Genomic DNA, 17130 nt, shown 5'->3' with positions numbered 1-17130 from the left:
TAAGCGTGGTGAAGTATAGTCAAACAGCTCTCGTGACCAACACGATACGGGGAGGGGCCTTTATCGGGCAAAGGACTGGCAGAGGGCCGTATGTTTTTTTTGTTATCGGATTGGGCGACCCTTTCTTTAGCGAGGGCCAAATAGGACTTTCGGTACCGTTGGTGGGCGACGACACATTCGCAGACATAGCTCACTTCTGCCACTGCAAGCCGGCCTTACAGTGACACGAGTGGTTGAGCGTGGCGCTAGATTTAGTCAGTTTGAAACGTAGGCTTTCGCGACCATTATGATCCATAAGAGGTTTTTGGCGTTAGATCGCGAAAATATAAATGTTGTGCCGTTAAACCCGCCACCACCCGACACGCAGCCAATTAGTACAGCACACCGGTGGTTGGAGAGTAAACCCACAAACATTTCCACTTTACTCTGCAACATACTCGTGTGCTGAACTCGTACTAACGAATTGCCATGTTTTGTTTAAGCAACAAGCCTTACCAAATGGCTGTTTCGGACGGTGGCGGGTTTAACGACACATTCACATTAACACGATCTAACACAAAGACCTCTCTAATGGCTTTAAATGAGTGCTGTCGTTTCCAGGTCGACAATATATTCTCTCCCTCCGGTACCGCCAAATACGCTTGCAACGATGGAAAATTGTCGTTTGCGGGACGTCGCAAAGTGTTAGGTAGGCCTCGTGTGGCCGCGTGGAATTAAGTTGCGGGGCGTAGCTTCCCCTGCCCCCCGCAATGCCCCCGTCGTCCCAGCTCCCCAGCCACTGCAGTTACCGAGACACCCGCGACAGTTTCCGGCGAAGAACGTCCGACTAGCGCGGAGCAGAGGGGGTGCGAGACGACGGGCGACTTGCACCTTGTCCATGTCGCCGAGGAAGTTCTCGAACACGGTCCACATGTGATTGCTGCTGTAGATCTCCTTCATCTCCACCTCCGTGTCCACGTAGCAGTGGTTCAGGAAGTTCACGTACGCGATCTTGACCTACGCGGTGCGCAACGCACAGCAACGAAAGCTTAAGTTTTGAAAATAGTCATTATAAACGACTCGGGACAAAGCGACGCAGCTCAAAGCTGCGGGCGTAACTCGCCGCCCGAAACCGCCGGTGGAACGTGACGAGTCGTGTCATTGGCAACGCCGCGTCGCGAGAGCAGCGAACCGCGGCTAGTTTTAGTCTTGCGAGCGCGCAAGAACAGGACATACGCGGCTCGGTGACGCGGGCCTCACGACCGCGAGACGGCGGACGTGGCAGCGTCCCTTGCACAACCGCACATTAGAAGAGCGCGCAAGCTGTTCTCTTCTAGGCTAACAATTGGCCAACACTGTTTTTTTTTTATCAACGTTATCTTCTATTTTTAGCTGCTGCCTACAGCACTTTGTGACCTCTGGGAACACACCTCCCTGATTTTTCCGCTCGCTGCCAGATGCAGAAACGATGGCCCTTGCACAACTGCACATCAGAATTACAGCGAATTATCTATGTTTTTCTTACAACGGTGTTGTGGATGGGCGAACGTGGCAGCGGCGACAGCGCCTCTTTGCACAACCGCAATTCATAAAAGCGGCCATCCGTAAAAAAAAAACATACAGGGACTCCTCTACTTAAGAACATTCCACGTACGCACTTTCAGAGATACGAACAAACTTGTTCGTATGTCCAGTTGCCTGTTCGGGCCGAGAGTCGTAAGTTCAACTGCCAAGCAATAGATGGTGGTGGTGGCATCTTCAGAACATGAAGAACCAGTGGCATCTACATCTACAGGAGATTATACAACTTTTAAAGCCGTTCCCCATGTTTAGTGTGCATGCCGTATCTCACGTTTGGAATCGAAAGGAGTAAAGTTTGACTTACAAACAAATCGACTTACGAACAGACCTCTGGAACCTAACTCGTTCGTAAGTTGGGGAGTCCCTCTATATATCTTTATAAAAAAAAAAGTTATCTTCTTTCGAGGCAGGTTCAAAGTGGCGAGCGGCGGCGATGCCGACGCACCTCTGTGACGCACGCCTCGTGCGTGACCACGTGCACGATGTCCTCCAGTGGCAGCAGCGAGTTGCACTTGATCTCCGTGTAGACGTTCTTGCCCTCGGTGCAGGCGGCCAGCAGCTCGACGAGCGCGATGTGGTAGATGAGGCCGTCGTGGTCCTCCACGTGGTCGCCCGCCAGGCGCATGGCCTGCACCAGCGTGCCGAACGACGCCCGGTCGTTGTAGAACACCAGCACTTCGTCGCCGGCGTTGACCAGCTGCGCGCCGGGGTGGAAGGTGGGAGAGAACATCGCCGTTGTCCTTGTTGTCGTGGTGAACACTTCGCCTGCCGGGCGGTGGCGTAGCACGCCTGCGATGCAGGAACTGTTGGAGGTGAGCGGCTGTACCCTGGGTTCCGAGGATCCCTCTCTGGGTCCCCCAGATTTTGCTCCCCCCCCCTCCACATTTAGAATAAAAACACGCATTCAGACTATTTGGCCGCTGCTATGAATTCCCACGTAGGATGATGATGATGATATCAGCCACTTCCATCATGAGCTATCATCACGTGTGGCCAGGTCGCCTCTGAACAAGAGCTAGCGGCCTTAGCCCGCTAAGTATAACAAGTTAACGGTTTCCACAGAACGTTTGTTTATTGGACGTGACGTACCACTGCTCAGAAAAAAAACGCGAACGTGTACATATTTAACACGTAGGTTTTCGCGAATTGCCCGATGATGCTGGATGCAATTGCCAGCGAAACGTCGTACTCAAAAATTGTAAATGTTGTGGTTTCACGCTTCAACACACCGGTGAACTATTTGTCTTTTGTCAACGTGACACTTTTTTGCTGATTGGCCGTGTCGGGTGGTGGAGGGTTACGACACATTTATAAATAACGCGATCAAAACCCAAAAACGTTGATTATGAAGTGTACATATTTTTGAGATCGTGGGGTTGTCGTGACGGCGGTGGCGGCGATGGTCCCACCTCGGCCATGACCATGTCCTGGCTCTTCTTGATGTGCTTGCCCTCGGCGCGCACGATCGTCTGCAGGAAGCGCAGGTACTGCACGTGGCGGCCGTGCGTCTCGATGCAGTGGATGAAGTGCTGCACCACGCGTTCCGTCACCTCGTTGCACAGCTGGATGTTGTCCATGAAGATGTGGCGCATCGTCTCCGCCTCCAGCAGCTGTGGCGACGCGCACAGGGAGACAGTGACAGGGGTTGGGGGGGGGGGGGCGTGAGTGAGTGAGTGCGTGGGGGGAGCGGTTAGCGTGCTGGGCTACGAACCCCGGGCTACCAGTGTCATTTTCCGCTCGCGGTCAACGTCACTGACGAATATGTGAACCAGGTCCCGAGCCTTTCCCTCGGTCGACTCAAGCTCAAATGAGTACCTGGTGCAGTGTTCAAACATAGCCACGAAGGGAGACAAAGGCGGCCGGGCGTGGTGCGTGTTGCTGGCCATCCTACTCTCATCGCACCGTGCCGGCCCTTCATAGGTGCTACTCACCAAAAGCACTTTCCCCAAAAGAATGTTGAGGCTATACGGGGGACATGTGCCTTTGTGATGTGTGTATCGACGTATGTATGCATGCATCTGTCGAACCCCAGGAGTGAGGAAGAGGCTCATGTCCTTGTAGAGCAGACTCTGGTTCTGCTGGTTCCCGGCACAGAAGTTCTGCAGGAAGCGGTGCGCCAGCTTCATCAGCTCCTGCATCTTGCCGTCCTCGTTCTGAGACCACGCAAAGCAAGGCAGGGAAGCGGCGAGGGTGCGGAGGGGATTAGAAGCAGGGAGGGGGGGCGGTTAGGGGGAGAACAGACGGCGGGAGGGGGGACCGATGGTTCCGGGAGGCACCTTCTCGTAGGGGATCTTGAGCAAGTCGAGCACCACCGAGTGGGCCCCCATGTTGCGCAGCAGCCGCTGCTGCTGCTTGCGGTTGCGCCGCACCGAGCCCTTCTCCTGCAAGCACAGCAGGCTGAGCCGCACCAGGATCTGCCGTTGGAGAAACACGCACGGCGGGGTGAGGTGGCGGGGGGGGGGGGGCGGTGGAGACATAAGGGGACGAGGGGACGCGTGGAGACGTCCACGGACGCGCGGGGAGACACGCAGCTGGGTTACGTGAGGACATTCGTCGAGAAAAAAGATCTCTCCCCGCATAGCCGTAACAGACTTTTGGGGCAAGTGTGGTCAGCAGAGAGGGTTAAATGAAGGCTCTAGAGGGGGGGGGGGGGGGCGGTACGACCGGCGGAGAGAGGGCGGCACGCTCACCGTCTTGATGGCCTCGTAGTTGTCGGTGCCGGGAGCCAGCGCCGCTCCTCCCTCCACGTCCTCCGTGACGCTGCTCACTCCGCACTGCCACGCCGCACACGAGAAACATCAGCAGCCTCAGCAGCAGCATCAGCAGCAGCATCAGCAGCAGCAGCATCAGCAGCAGCAGCATCAGCAGCAGCATCAGCAGCAGCATCAGCAGCAGCAGCAGCATCAGCAGCAGCAGCATCAGCAGCATCAGCAGCATCAGCAGCAACATCAGCAGCAGCATCAGCAGCAGCAGCATCAGCAGCATCAGCAGCATCAGCAGCAGCGTCAGCAGCATCAGCAGCAGCATCATCAGCAGCAGCAGCGTCAGCAGCAGCAGCAGCATCAACGGCAGCAGCAGCAGCAGCAGCATCAGCAGCAGCAGCAGCAGCGTCATCAGCAGCATCAGCAGCAGCATCAGTGACAGCAGCGGCAGAAGAAGCAGCAACGGCAGCACAAGCAGCAGTATAAGCAGCAGTAGCAGCAATGGAAGCAGCAGCAGCAGCTAAAACAGCAGGAGCAGTGGTCACACAAAGCAGTAGTAGCAGCAAAGTCAAGAAAGAGAAACAGCAACAGCATTGAGGAACAGCAGCATGTCCTTCAAAATAACATTCAAATTAAATTGCCTTTTTTTAAAGAATTCCAATGTCTAGATATCCTTGACAGCAAGGATTTCCTTCAGAGCGCATACCTTTAATGGTTGACGTCTTGGGCTCTAGAAAATAAAAGAAACAGTGCAGTCGTTATAATGATGAAAACGATGATGACGATGATGACGATAATGACGATGAAGGTGATGCACATCCCTTTGCGGTGTCAGTGATGGGGGTCCTTTGACGATACTTCACCTTTGACGATACTTCACCACAATGGCCAATTCTGAGGTCACCTCATGCACACCATGGTGACGCATCTTCCATATGCTCTGTCATGTGTGTTGTGTAATGTGTGTTGTGTAATGTGTGTTGTTTGTGTAATGAGTGTTGTTTATGTAATGTGTGTCGTTTGTGTGACGTGTGCTGTTTGTGTGTTGTTTGTTGTTTGTGTAATGCGTTTGTCGTCGCATTGTTCATTCTGAGAGCTGGGACCGAGCCAAATTAAGTGGAAAAACCGATTGGTGACCGGACTGACACCACCAACTCTCTGCGCTTGAGAACTCAGTGCAATTACAACTCAGTTAATGCGAGTCTATGGGCCTCTATGCCAGTGTGGGTTTTTCTATGCGAGTCTGTTTGTTTCTATGCGAGTCTGTGGGTCTCTATGCGGGTATATATCGGTATCTATGTGGGTCTATGGGTCTGTATGTGAGTCTACTGTGACGGGGCAGAAACCATCAATCAACTCGCTGCTCTCCGGGCTGAATCACAGGCGGCCGACGCCTGCGATTCGAACCCCGACTCTCGGCGTCTCTGGCACGTCCCCCCCCCCCCCCCGCCCCCCCGCCCCCCCCTCAAAATGGCGACCTTCTTGATGGTGTCCTTGGAGTCCTCTTTGTGGTCCTCGCTGCTGCGCATCTCCGACAGCTTGGCGTGCTGGCGGCCCTTGTAGACCCACAGCTCCGACTTCTCCACCATGAGACGCAGCTGGTCCAGGTCGGTTTTGATCTGCTTGTAGCTCTCCACTTCCTGCGTCGTCACCAGCAGCTGCACCTGCGCGCGCGCCAGCGGGGACCGCCGGTGACATTCACTACGCCCGCACGCGCGCACACGGGCACCATCGCACACGTCGAAGGCGCCGAGGGCGGTGTCGACACCGATCCAGCGATTGGATTTGTGCATCCAAGATCCCCCCTGGAGCCTTGACCAGACTGTCGGGGCAAGTGCTGTTAGCGAGCGCCTGTGAACGCCATCACGGCGCACGTACGCACGCGCGTGCACTCGCGCGCACGTACCTGCTTGAAGGCCTCCAGAACTTCGTGGCGCTGGCTGAAGTGCTTGAAGAGGAGCTGCAGGGCCCCGGACACCAGCGGGGGGTAGTCGTGCATCGTGAGGTTGAGCAGCGCACGCAGGAACAGCTTCCCCCCGTGGCCGTCCAGGTCGAGCAGCGCGTTCTCATCGCTGCTCTCGCCAGCGATGGGATCCAGCCATGGAGCCAGCGATGGGAGCCAGCCATGGAGCCAGCCATGGAGCGCACACACACAGACAGAGATCGCCCGCTTCGTGTTCATACACAGTCGGGGGGGATGCTGCCGTGGTATAACAACAATTATTAACATTTTATACTTTTGGTATTTGCGCCATTCTTGTAGTCTGTGCGGTAGTTTGACGGTTCGGGGGCGGTGTTGCCGTTTTTGTACAATCCCAGTTGAGTTATCCGCGGTGTAATTTTTCAAATTTGAAACAATTTGGACCGTGACGCCGGCACACAACAGCCTACTCCTTTAGAATAACGCCAGGGGATCTTTCACGTTCACTGCGGAGCAGGCAGTGCGTAATATCTATAGTTAATACACCGGCAGTAATGACCAGGGCGGCCTGCTGAATTCGAACCGTGAATCCCTGCAGCGAGCGGAGCTACCGTTGGGCCGCAGCACTGCCCCCCAATGCAGACAGCGAAATGGTTATCACGCGGCACCAAACACAATTCACGCTGTCAGATTATTGTAATGAGATGACGGCCGAGAGAACATCACAGCATGCCAGGGAACCTGCCTGCCAGGAGTTCACACCCAGACGCACCTCACAAAGTTCAAAGGTCACGGACGGTCAGGTCCTGAGTTTCGCACATAATAGTGAATTACCAATTCATTTGTACGGCGATTCATCAGTTTATTCGTTGACGAGCGGCGCGCTTTACCTTCCGTGAAATATTGCTTCTGCCTGTTCTCCAATCCTCTTGAGGTCAAGACCTGAAAATGGTGAAAATGAAAACGGCGTCAAGTTTCAAGTCCAGGGTTCCCGTTGTTGTCGAGCCACGGGAGAACTCACAGAGAGCCAGGGGGGTGGAAGAGTCTCATTCGCAAGAGAGACCTGGGTCGCCAAAATGACAAAAGCTAAAAATTCTAGATTTGAAGCTTTCGTGACTGTAAGGATTCATATTCTTAGGTTTTTTCGGTAAAGTCACGTAGGTAAAAACATTAAAATTAATAAAAGTAAAATAACATAAACATCACGACGTTTCGGAGGCAACACAAGCTTCCGTCTTCAGGTGGAACCGTCACAGCCACGACAGCTGTATCAAGTAAATGAGAGATTGCAGGAGCTACCACTCCGTTTATATAATGGTTGGAGAGGGGGGAAGGGCCAAGTGCAGCACACTTTTTATTCATATGGTAAGGTGAGGCTTAAGAGGGTGAGCCTTTGTTATGGTTTGTGACAACTAAACATGGTAAACATGGTAAACATTTGTATTTTATTTTACTTTTATTAATTTTAATGTTTTTACCTACGTGACTTTACCGAAAAAACCTAAGAATATGAAAAGCTAAAAAGATGAAAAAAAAATACAAGCACAACAAGGGAAACGAACATAAATCGGGCGAAAAGCACCCGCGTTACAGAAAGAAAAAAAAACAGTGCAGAAACACGAATCGATATTCCATAAATTAGTTTCCAGGAACAAATATTTGCGTGGACAAATAAAAAAATAAAAAAAAATTAGCAGTCAAATTAACTTGCAGAAACGGCAACGTAGATGTAGGACTATTATTGGCACTAGTTTTGTAAACAGACGAGGGTACACACATATCCAAAACAACTTACAGCAAAGAACAGTACAAAACGGGACCTTTTTTGCCAGTATCAACGTATGAAAAAATAAAAATAGGCTTTACAATTTCTGGCAATGAAACAGTTGTGTTAAGATGTTCAAACACCAAATAGAAACCTTTTGCAAGGAATCAAGTCTGCATTAACCACACGTACTTGTGGTGAACATGCAATCAAACACGCTCTGATCATATAGACATTGTCTTTGAAACTGACAGCCTTCTTCAGGGCCTCGTCTCAGCAGTGTCAGACCAGAGAACGCCAACAGACCATGGGGCCTTGCGGCACCGTTTAGGCCGTTTGAAAGCCGTAGGAAAGACGCACATCGCACCGCACCACACCGCACCACACCGCACCACACCGCCCCGCACCGCACCGCACCACACCGCACCACACCGCACCACACCGCACCACACCGCACCACACCGCCCCACACCGCACCACACCGCACCACACCGCACCACACCGCACCACACCGCACCACACCGCACCACACCACACCACACCGCACCACACCGCACCACACGCGGTGCGAGTGCCGTACCGGAGGGCTCGCGGAAGGTCAGCTCGGTCATGCTCTCCTCCACCACGGGGCTGCTGTTCTCCTCGAACTGGTGCTTGAAGATGGAGAGGAGGCACGAGATGCGGTAGTCCAGGCGGACGTTGAGGATGAACTGAAATCATCGGGGGGGGGGGGGGGGGGGGGGCAAGGCGGTGGCAAAGAAAGACGAAGATCCCCAGGTGGTGCAGGCTTCAACAGGCTGCAGGGCCAAGTGGCGTTGGCAAGCACCTGTGAAGGCCAGCACTGGCACGAAGGGGTGGGTGGCCAGCACCACGCCCTGCCGCCTGTCTCCTGAGTGACGATGTTTACACATCGTGTCAGGTACTCATTTGAGACTGGGTCGACCTAGGGGGGGCCCAAGGTTCAAATAATCATCAATAGTGTTGGCGGCCGTGAGTGGGAATCGAACAAGGCGCGACTGGGCGATCGGTCCCGCGTGTGCTCGTGTGCGCTCGTGCGGGCAAGCGTGTGCGTGTGTGCGTGTGCGCGTGTGCGCGTGTGCGTGTGCGGTGTGTGCGTGTGCGCTCGTGCGTGTGCGTGTGTGCACGTGTGCGTGTGTGCGGGCACGCGTGTGCGTGTGCGTGTGTGCGTGTGTGCGCTCGTGCGGGCACCTGCAGGATCTCGATGATCTTCAGCTTGGTGTCCATCACGGTGATGTCCTCGTCCTCCCCGTTGCCGTTGCCCACCGGCTTGCGCCGCGCCACGTCCGCGCCGTGGCCGCCCTGCCCTGCCGCGGTCAAGGTGCCGCCCCTCAGCACCATCTGCGTCATCATCTCCCCCACGCCGTGGATCGAGCGCATCACGCGGCTCGCTGGGGCGACAGCGGCGGCAGGAGAGGAGAGAGGGGAAGGGCAGTGAAATCGCCGAGGGATTAGCTGCGTAAAGTCACCTCGCACGCTTAGCGGACAGCTGCCGCTCGCTGGAGGTGCCCTTTAAAACGCGTCGATGAGATGCGACGTGAAGCGCTTCGTCGCGTGGCGAGGAGCGGGGACGGCAGGAGGGGGAGGAGGAGGAGGGGAGCGGCGTCGCGGGGCCTCACCGCTGGGAACGTCGCCGCTGCCGCCGCCGCCGTGCTTGCCCAGGCGATCGCCGGCGAAGGCCGGGAAGGTCTCCACGCAGTCGAGGAAGGCGAGCAGCGTCTTGGTGAGACGCAGGAGGTTGCTGAACGTATAGAAGCCGAAGTAGATGAGGTTCCTGGCCAGGTTCACCACCTAGCAGGGACGGAGGAGCGACAGCAGACTTTAGAAACCCGGTTTAAATCACAACTGGGTTTGTGAGAGTCATACGGGTCTCTATGCAAGTCTATGAGTCTCTATGTAAGCCTATGGGTCGTTATGCAAGTCTATGGGTCTCTATGTAAGTCTATGGGTCTTGGGGTCTCTATGTGAGTCTATGGGTCTCTATGTAAGTCTATGGGTCTCGGGGTCTCTATGTGAGTCTATGGGTCACTATGTAAGTCTATGGGTCTCGGGGTCTCTATGTGAGTCTATGGGTCTCTATGTAAGTCTATGGGTCTCGGGGTCTCTATGTGAGTCTATGGGTCTCTATGTAAGTCTATGGGTCTCGGGGTCTCTATGTGAGTCTATGGGTCTCTATGTAAGTCTATGGGTCTCGAGGTCTCTATGTGAGTCTATGGGTCTCTATGCAAGTATATCGGTCTCGGGGTCTCTATGCGAGTCTATGGGTCTTGGTGGAAGTTGTTGGTGGCTGGGCTGAGTTCATCACCACACTACACTCGACAACCCGGGTTTAATCAGAGGGCGGCTGAAACCCAGAATTCAAGCCCATCATGCTCAGCGTCTCTTCTCGAGCCACGAGAGGTTAGGGGCGAGGGGGGCGGAGTGGGGGCGGAGTGGGGGCGGAGTGGGGGCGGAGTTGGGGCGGAGTGGGGGCGGCCTCGCCTCGTAGGTCAACTTGTTCTTGTCGCCGTCGGAGAAGGGGTTGCTCTGGTCGACGACGGTGCGCAGGTAGTCCTCAACGAAGGCGATCGTCTCCTTGAAGCGAGACTGACTCTCCGCAGTCGACGTCCCGTTGCACGCGTCGTAGCTGCGCACGGACACGCGGGTGGGAGCGGGCGCAGGGATGTGCGGACCTGGACTTCCCCGAGGTCGACTCGGCCTCAAATGTGAACGAAATGCGGTGGTGTAAACATCGCCCCTTGTGTGCCGTGCCGGCCTTCACAGGTGCTACTCGCTAACAGCATTTGCCCCAACAGTCTGCCAAGGCTATACGAAGGACCTTTGTCTTTGTCACAAACGCAAACATCCCCCAGGCTGGTGGGGCAAGTGCTGTTAGCGAGCGCCGATGAAGGCCGGTGTTAGCATCCGCGGTGTTAGTATATATGTGTGTGTTGCATGCACGCTGTTAGTACGCGCATGTATCGCAGGTACACACACACACACACGAGCGCTCGTCTCCCCGCCGTGGACTTACTCGTTGATGGTGATGCGCGTCGGCACCTTGTACCAGAGGCGCGCGTATCGCACCGGGGTCACGGGCTCCTGGGGGTCGCGATCCACGTGCAGGTGCAGCATGAGGCGCGAGAAGGAGGCCCGCAGGTCGTAGGGCAGCCCCTCGTCCGACATGCAGTGCAGGATCAGCTCGACACTCAGCTCCGAGGACAGGCGGTCGATGGCGAGGTACTGCCGGTCCAGGCACATCCTCGAGAAGAGGTTCAGCTGGTACCTGCGCGGGAGGGCGCGCGGAGGGTGGGGGGGGAGGTGGCGGAGCGGTGGAGGGGGGGGCACGGTAGACACGTAGACACGTGCGTTACACGGAGGAGGAGAGAGACGGAGAGCCGCGATTCCTCGCAAAGCGTCGGGAGTTGCGGCTGCGAGCGACGGTGGCGGTTGCCGGACCTGTAGTATACGAGGATCTCCTCGTCGTCGGCGTTGAAGGTGCGCGAGCTGTCGGCCAGCGCGCGCACCGACTTGCTGTGCGGTGACTTCTCCGAGTCGCGCCAGTACAACCACACCTCGCAGTACTGGTTCGTGGCCGTCATCTGGCACAGCCTGGCGGGCGCACGCACAGGGGGATCGGGCGGGGTTCAACGCGGAGGGCCGTACGGCAAGGGGGTTGTCGCGGATGGGCGCGCGAGTGCGTGAGGGGCGTTGAGTGGGCGAGAGGCTGGATGAGTGGGTGGGTCAGTAAGGGGGGTGGGGAGAGGGTGGGTGAGTTGGTGAGTGGGTGAGTGGGTGGGCGAGTGGGTGAGTTGGTGAGTTGGTGAGTGGGTGAGTGGGTGGGGTGTGTGAGTGAGTTGGTGAGTTGGTGAGTGGGTGAGTGGGTGGGCGAGTGGGTGAGTTGGTGAGTGGGTGAGTGGGTGGGTGTGTGAGTGAGTTGGTGAGTTGGTGATGGGGGGCCCTCACTTGGTCTCCAGCAGGATGTCCGAGTTGGTGGGGTTGAGCACCGACTTGCAGATGAGCTCCTGCGTGACGGCGATGGCCGTGTGGTTGGAGACACACAGGTCGGCCAGGTACTCCAGGAACCTGCAAGGCGGACGCGGCGACCCTCGTTAACCGCCAGTCACCGGGAACGAGCCCGCACCGCCCTCACCAGCGGTGGAGCGAGGGAGCGAGCGTGCGCAGGCGGTGCACCTGCACCTGGGGAGCCCATGGGCCTCCCGGGCCCAGGCACCAGGCCCTATTTTGTTCCTCGCCACCAGGGACCAGGCCAACCGCGCTACGCCACCGAACACAGAATGGGTGCGGTGGGTGAGTGGGGGGGGGGTGGGGAGGGTGAGGGGGGAGTGGGTGTGGGGCAGTGTGTGGGTGGGTGGGCGACTGAATGAGTGAGAGGGTGATTGAATAGGCGAGTGAGTATGGAGACCAAACCAGCGACCTCTAAGGTCCAGTTTTGCTGACCATTACATCATGGAAGTATGTGGGTTGCATTCAGACACCATGTATGGGGAGCAGCAGCATCGTGTTTGTGCGACGCACTACGAACCCGGCGACCCGAGTTCGATCCCTGCTCATGATCACAAAACACCGGTGACGAATATCTAAACCCATTTTGCGCCTCCCCTAGGTCGACTCAGCCTCAAATGAATACCCGACGAGATACGTAAACATCGCCCGCCGGGGAGAGACAAAGGCGGACCGGTCACGGGACTGGCCGCCGTGCCGGCCTTCACGGTTCGCCGCTAGCCGACAGCACTTGCCCCAGCGGTCCCGCTAAAGCTACACGGGGCGGGGGGCCTTAGCATCGTTGCTGTCGCGGCTGTGGCCGGCACCTGGGCTCGCGGTTCTTGCGCAGGAGGCTCACGAAGGTGTCCACTTCGGCGGCCGTGATGTGCTTCTCCAGCAGCTTGCGGTTGTTGTGCAGCAGCGCGGTGATAGTGTCCTCCGCCAGCACGTCGTAGCCAATCTGCTTCTGCATGAAGCCAAACTGCTTGGCGATGTACTCCTGTGGGGAGGGGGGGCAGGGGTGGGGGGGCACATGGTGAGGATGGCTCGGTGATTGGAAGCTCCCTTTGTTGTGCAGTGAGATTTAATATTACCGTTGGCTTGTCCTGGAGTATGATTGGACGCTACCTGTACTGTGAGTATAATCATTATCGCTAAGCACTTGGCTTTTAATTGTAGTTTGTCTGCGTTTTATGCACAACAAGAATGCAGTTATCCGCAGGTTTTACTGTGCGTAGCAATACCAGCATCAACAATAATAATAATCGTTATCCTATCACGGCACTGGCTGAGCGAGGCGAGGCGTTTGGCCACCTGGTTCTTGCGGTAGTCCTGCTGCGAGTGGCGAAGCACGCGGTAGCACAGCTGGCAGATGTACTTGTAGGGCGCGTGCTTCTGGTCGGAGAGCTCCTCCAGCCGCAGCAGCGACTCTCGCCCATTCCCCGAGAACGGAGCCTGCAGCAGCCGGAAGATCTGCACGCAAAAAAAAAAATAAGAAAGGAAAAAAACAACACGGAACGCAACCTCGACGGTGAAAATCTGAATCGGAATCTTTACAGGGACTCCTCTACTTATGAACACACTCGACTTACGAATTTTCAGAGATACGAACAAACCTGTCCGTATGTCCAGTTGCCTGTTCGGACCGAGAGTCGTAAGTTCAACCGCCACGCATTAGATGGCAGTGGTGGCATCTACATCTGCAGAACGTGAAGAACCAGTGGCATCTACATCTGCAGGAGATTATACAACTTTTAAAGCATTCGCCATTTTTAGTGCACATGCCGTCCAACACGTTTGGAATCGATAGGAGTAAAGTTGAACTTACGAACAGACCTCTGGAACCTAACTAGTTCGTAAGTCGAGGAGTCCCTGTACTTAGACTGGAGGAGGAATCCGATGAGCTATGAAGCTCTTTTTCACAGATGTCCAGTATGGGCAGGCCAGCAAGTTACAGAGGAGGGCCCAGATGGCATGGGTGGTGAAGTGGATGACGTGTGGGTGTGTGAGTGGGTGGCCGAGGGGAGTGAGCGTGCGTGCGCGTGGATGATTGGTCAATCTGTCCGTGAACAAGTGAATGAGTAAGTGAGTCAATGGGTGAGCAAGGAAATGAGTGTGTCGATGAGTGTGCGGGCGAATGAGTAAATGAACAGGTGAGCGAGTAAGTGGAGCGAGTGGGTGAGCGAACGAGCAGGTTTAGCGAGCGCGCGTATGCGAACAGACGGGGGGGGGGGGGCGTGACGTGGCGGTTGACAGAGTAGTATTTGCGAGCAGGCGAACGATCCGCACGTCACGACAGCGACGACAACGGCGAGGTGGCGGGCGACGCGACGCACCTGCTTGAGGATGTTCTGCTCGCGCGTCAGCTTCTGCCGCTCGCGGTTGGGCTTGGAGATGGCCACCTTGAGGGGCTCCTGCCCGTTGTTGGGGATGTCGGCGATGAAGAAGATCAGGTCCTCCAGCAGCTTCGTGACGAACCTGGCGGAGGGGCGGAGGGGCGCGAGCGGCGGTCACCAAGCCGCCGCGAACCCCGGCACGGAATCGGCCAGTCGACGAACTGCAGCGTCGGCACGAGCCCTAACGGGGGCAGCCGCCAATCACCTCTCCTGCCCCGCCCACCAACAATAATGATGATGATGACGAGCATCTCCCAATGGTGCGCCATCCGCGGGAGGCGCACTTCGGTCAAGGCGTTTTCAGCCAACGGGCGACGAATTTCGATTGAAAGCTTTCGTGACTGCAGGGATTCATCTTCTTGGTTCTTTCGGTAAAGTCACGTAGAATGGAAATAATAAAATAATAAAAATAAAACATTATAAAATTATTTTAAAGCTTTCGTGACTGCAGGGATTCATCTTCTTGGTTCTTTCGGTAAAGTCACGTAGAAGGGAAATAATAAAATAATAAAAATAAAACATAACGAAATAATTCTCACGACGTTTCGGCCACAACGCAAGCAGGTCTGTCGAGAAGACAGAGACTAGCGACGAGTTGTTCACAAGTTGCGGGAGGAGAAAACCGGAGCCCCCGATGAATACCCCCCATGCGCAGAGCAGCCGCCGCTGCATCGGCCGTCCCCGCCGGCCATCGCACAACCCCAGCTCCCCCACCAGCCCCCACCAGCCCCCAAACCGTGCTCACTTGCGCTCGTTGTGCGTGAGGTCGGCCTTCTCCATGCTGTCGGAGACGAGCGCGAGCACCTTGCACGCGTCGTTGGCGAAGTCGAGGTCGCGCACCTCCGCGGGCGACACGGGCACGATGGCGAACGCCTCCTTGTCCTCCTTGAGCGGCGACGTGCCGATCTTGAGCATGACGGGGCGCTCCTCGGACGCGTCGATGGGGATGAACGTGCTGTGCACCCACGTGTTGGTGCACAGGTGGCGCAGGCGCACAAACGAGTTGCTGCGGGACAGCGGCGCAGCGGAGGCAGGGAGGAAGGGAGTGGGGGGGAGAGAGGGAGAGGAGTTACCCGCTGCGTGGACGTGTGTACGCGTCGAGCCCTCTGGGTGGACCGGCTGCGATTGCCTGCAGGGGTTTTGCGCGTTAACGCCGAGTGAGCGGCGTGCCCTCGAAGCTAAGCAGGTTCGAGCCTGGACAGTGCCAGGAACGGGAATCCACCGTGCACACGACAGGTGCTATGGGCTGTTGCGGGGCTAAGTGGTTTGCAGCAGCAGCAGCAGCGTTCACCCTACGCACAGCTTCTTAAAGACAAAAGGCCACCACCTCTTTATTGAATGCCTGTATGCTTGGAGTTTGCTTGTCTCTCTCCCCGTGATTTAAAGCTTTCGTGACTGCAGGGATTCATATTCTTGGTTCTTTCGGTAAAGTCACGTATAAGGGAAATAATAACATAATAAACTCTTTTCTCAAATTTTCTTGCTGTGGATTTGACACCTGATGATCAAGAATTTTATTGTTTTATATTTGTATTATTTTATTATTTCCCTTCTACATGACTTTACCGAAAGAACCAAGAATATCTCCCCCCGTGGTCGCGTGGATTTTTCTCCAGGCCCTCCTGTGTTTCCCTCCACATTTAGAAAGACACGTTTAAAGTATTTGGCCTCTATACGTTTCCACATTGATAAGCCACTTTGTTGAGATATCATTTGCGGCCAGGTCGCTTATGAAAAATGAGCTACATAGCCCCCGTGGGGCCTTACCTGGTTAAACAAACAAAATATTTTTGTTAACAGCTTTTAGTTTGTTGACCCCCGTTATAATCCGGGCGGCGCCCCTCACCGTGGCACGAGCGAGTCCCCGCGCTGCAGCGTCGTGGGATCCAGCTCGAAGATGGAGGCGATGTCGTCGCCGTGCGGCACCGAGATGAGCGTGAAGTGGATGTTCTCCTGGCGCCGGCGGGCGCGCGTTCGCGGGCCCTCCGGAGGAAACTCCCTCTCCACCTGCACGGCGAGGACCGACCAGCCAGGTTGTACGTCTGTGTGCTGCGCTGGGGAGCGGTGGTGTAGCGGTTAGCGCTACGCTGCGCTACGAACCTGGCAAACCAGGTTCGATTCCCGCTCGCGGTCAACACCGGTGACGATTATCTGAACCGGTCCAAGGCCTCCCCTAGGTCGACTCCGTCTCAAATGAGTACCTGGTGCGGTGTGTAAACAGCGCCACAGGGGAGACAAAGGCGGCTGGGCGTGGTGCTGTCCACCTACCCTCTCGTGTGCCGTTTTTAAAAGTAGTAATTTGTGACCGGCTAAGACCATCAACTCAGCCAACGCTTGGTCTGCGCAGTGGGAGGGCAGCACTTTCCCACCCACTCTGCCAACGACAGTAACGTTTGTGGTACGGCCCTCAAAACCCACGTGGTTCATTCTCAGAGCTGGAATTTAGCCAAAACAAAGTTGTCTTGATGGTTTCTGGGTGACTAGGCAGCAGGGCCTTCTCTGCTGGGCTAGAGATTGTCAGAATCAGAAAATTTTATTTTTATAATTGAATATATATTTTCATTAATGCTATGTGTATTTTACAAGTTCGTTCCCATCAGTAGATTAATGTCATTTCATTGCTACTCTCTCTCTCAGTTGCGCTGCTTCCAGTGAAGCTCATAGAAATTGGAGCTTTTATACAATCCGGGTGAAAAATCTACCCTGAGGCCTTCAGAATGTCGAGTGAATCCCCTCTGCTGTTGAAGCCAATCAGATGTCGAGTTTGCCGTGTTGGGCGTATTC

At 55.5% G+C, this 17130-nt stretch overlaps 1 protein-coding gene across 3 annotated transcripts in view; it reads right to left on the bottom strand.

Moving 5' to 3' along the window:
* The window catches only part of LOC144946140 (inositol 1,4,5-trisphosphate-gated calcium channel ITPR1-like), an 83952-nt gene that overhangs the window by 23787 nt on the left and 43035 nt on the right, over window positions 1-17130 (bottom strand). For all 3 annotated transcript variants that reach the window (XR_013639785.1, XM_078874910.1, XM_078874909.1), the window contains exons 11-32: window positions 16193-16353; window positions 15092-15352; window positions 14287-14428; window positions 13265-13423; window positions 12778-12950; window positions 11912-12031; window positions 11405-11557; window positions 10980-11231; window positions 10448-10592; window positions 9586-9757; window positions 9158-9357; window positions 8529-8658; window positions 7074-7125; window positions 6169-6334; window positions 5741-5926; window positions 4969-4992; window positions 4251-4334; window positions 3837-3974; window positions 3588-3713; window positions 2970-3170; window positions 2006-2257; window positions 871-996 (exon numbers count right to left, since the gene is read on the bottom strand). Coding sequence is in view for 2 of the 3 variants with exons in the window: in XM_078874910.1 (XP_078731036.1) it covers window positions 871-996; window positions 2006-2257; window positions 2970-3170; window positions 3588-3713; window positions 3837-3974; window positions 4251-4334; window positions 4969-4992; window positions 5741-5926; window positions 6169-6334; window positions 7074-7125; window positions 8529-8658; window positions 9158-9357; window positions 9586-9757; window positions 10448-10592; window positions 10980-11231; window positions 11405-11557; window positions 11912-12031; window positions 12778-12950; window positions 13265-13423; window positions 14287-14428; window positions 15092-15352; window positions 16193-16353 (3423 nt within the window). In the remaining variant the exon portion in view is untranslated. The remainder of the gene's footprint in view (window positions 1-870; window positions 997-2005; window positions 2258-2969; window positions 3171-3587; window positions 3714-3836; window positions 3975-4250; window positions 4335-4968; window positions 4993-5740; window positions 5927-6168; window positions 6335-7073; window positions 7126-8528; window positions 8659-9157; window positions 9358-9585; window positions 9758-10447; window positions 10593-10979; window positions 11232-11404; window positions 11558-11911; window positions 12032-12777; window positions 12951-13264; window positions 13424-14286; window positions 14429-15091; window positions 15353-16192; window positions 16354-17130) is intronic.

The sequence above is a fragment of the Lampetra fluviatilis genome, chromosome 40 (assembly GCF_964198595.1).
Source record: "Lampetra fluviatilis chromosome 40, kcLamFluv1.1, whole genome shotgun sequence".
Lineage (NCBI taxonomy): Eukaryota > Metazoa > Chordata > Hyperoartia > Petromyzontiformes > Petromyzontidae > Lampetra > Lampetra fluviatilis.
The sequence above is the reverse complement of the archived record's forward strand: the minus strand, read 5'-3'. Positions and strand labels throughout refer to the sequence as shown.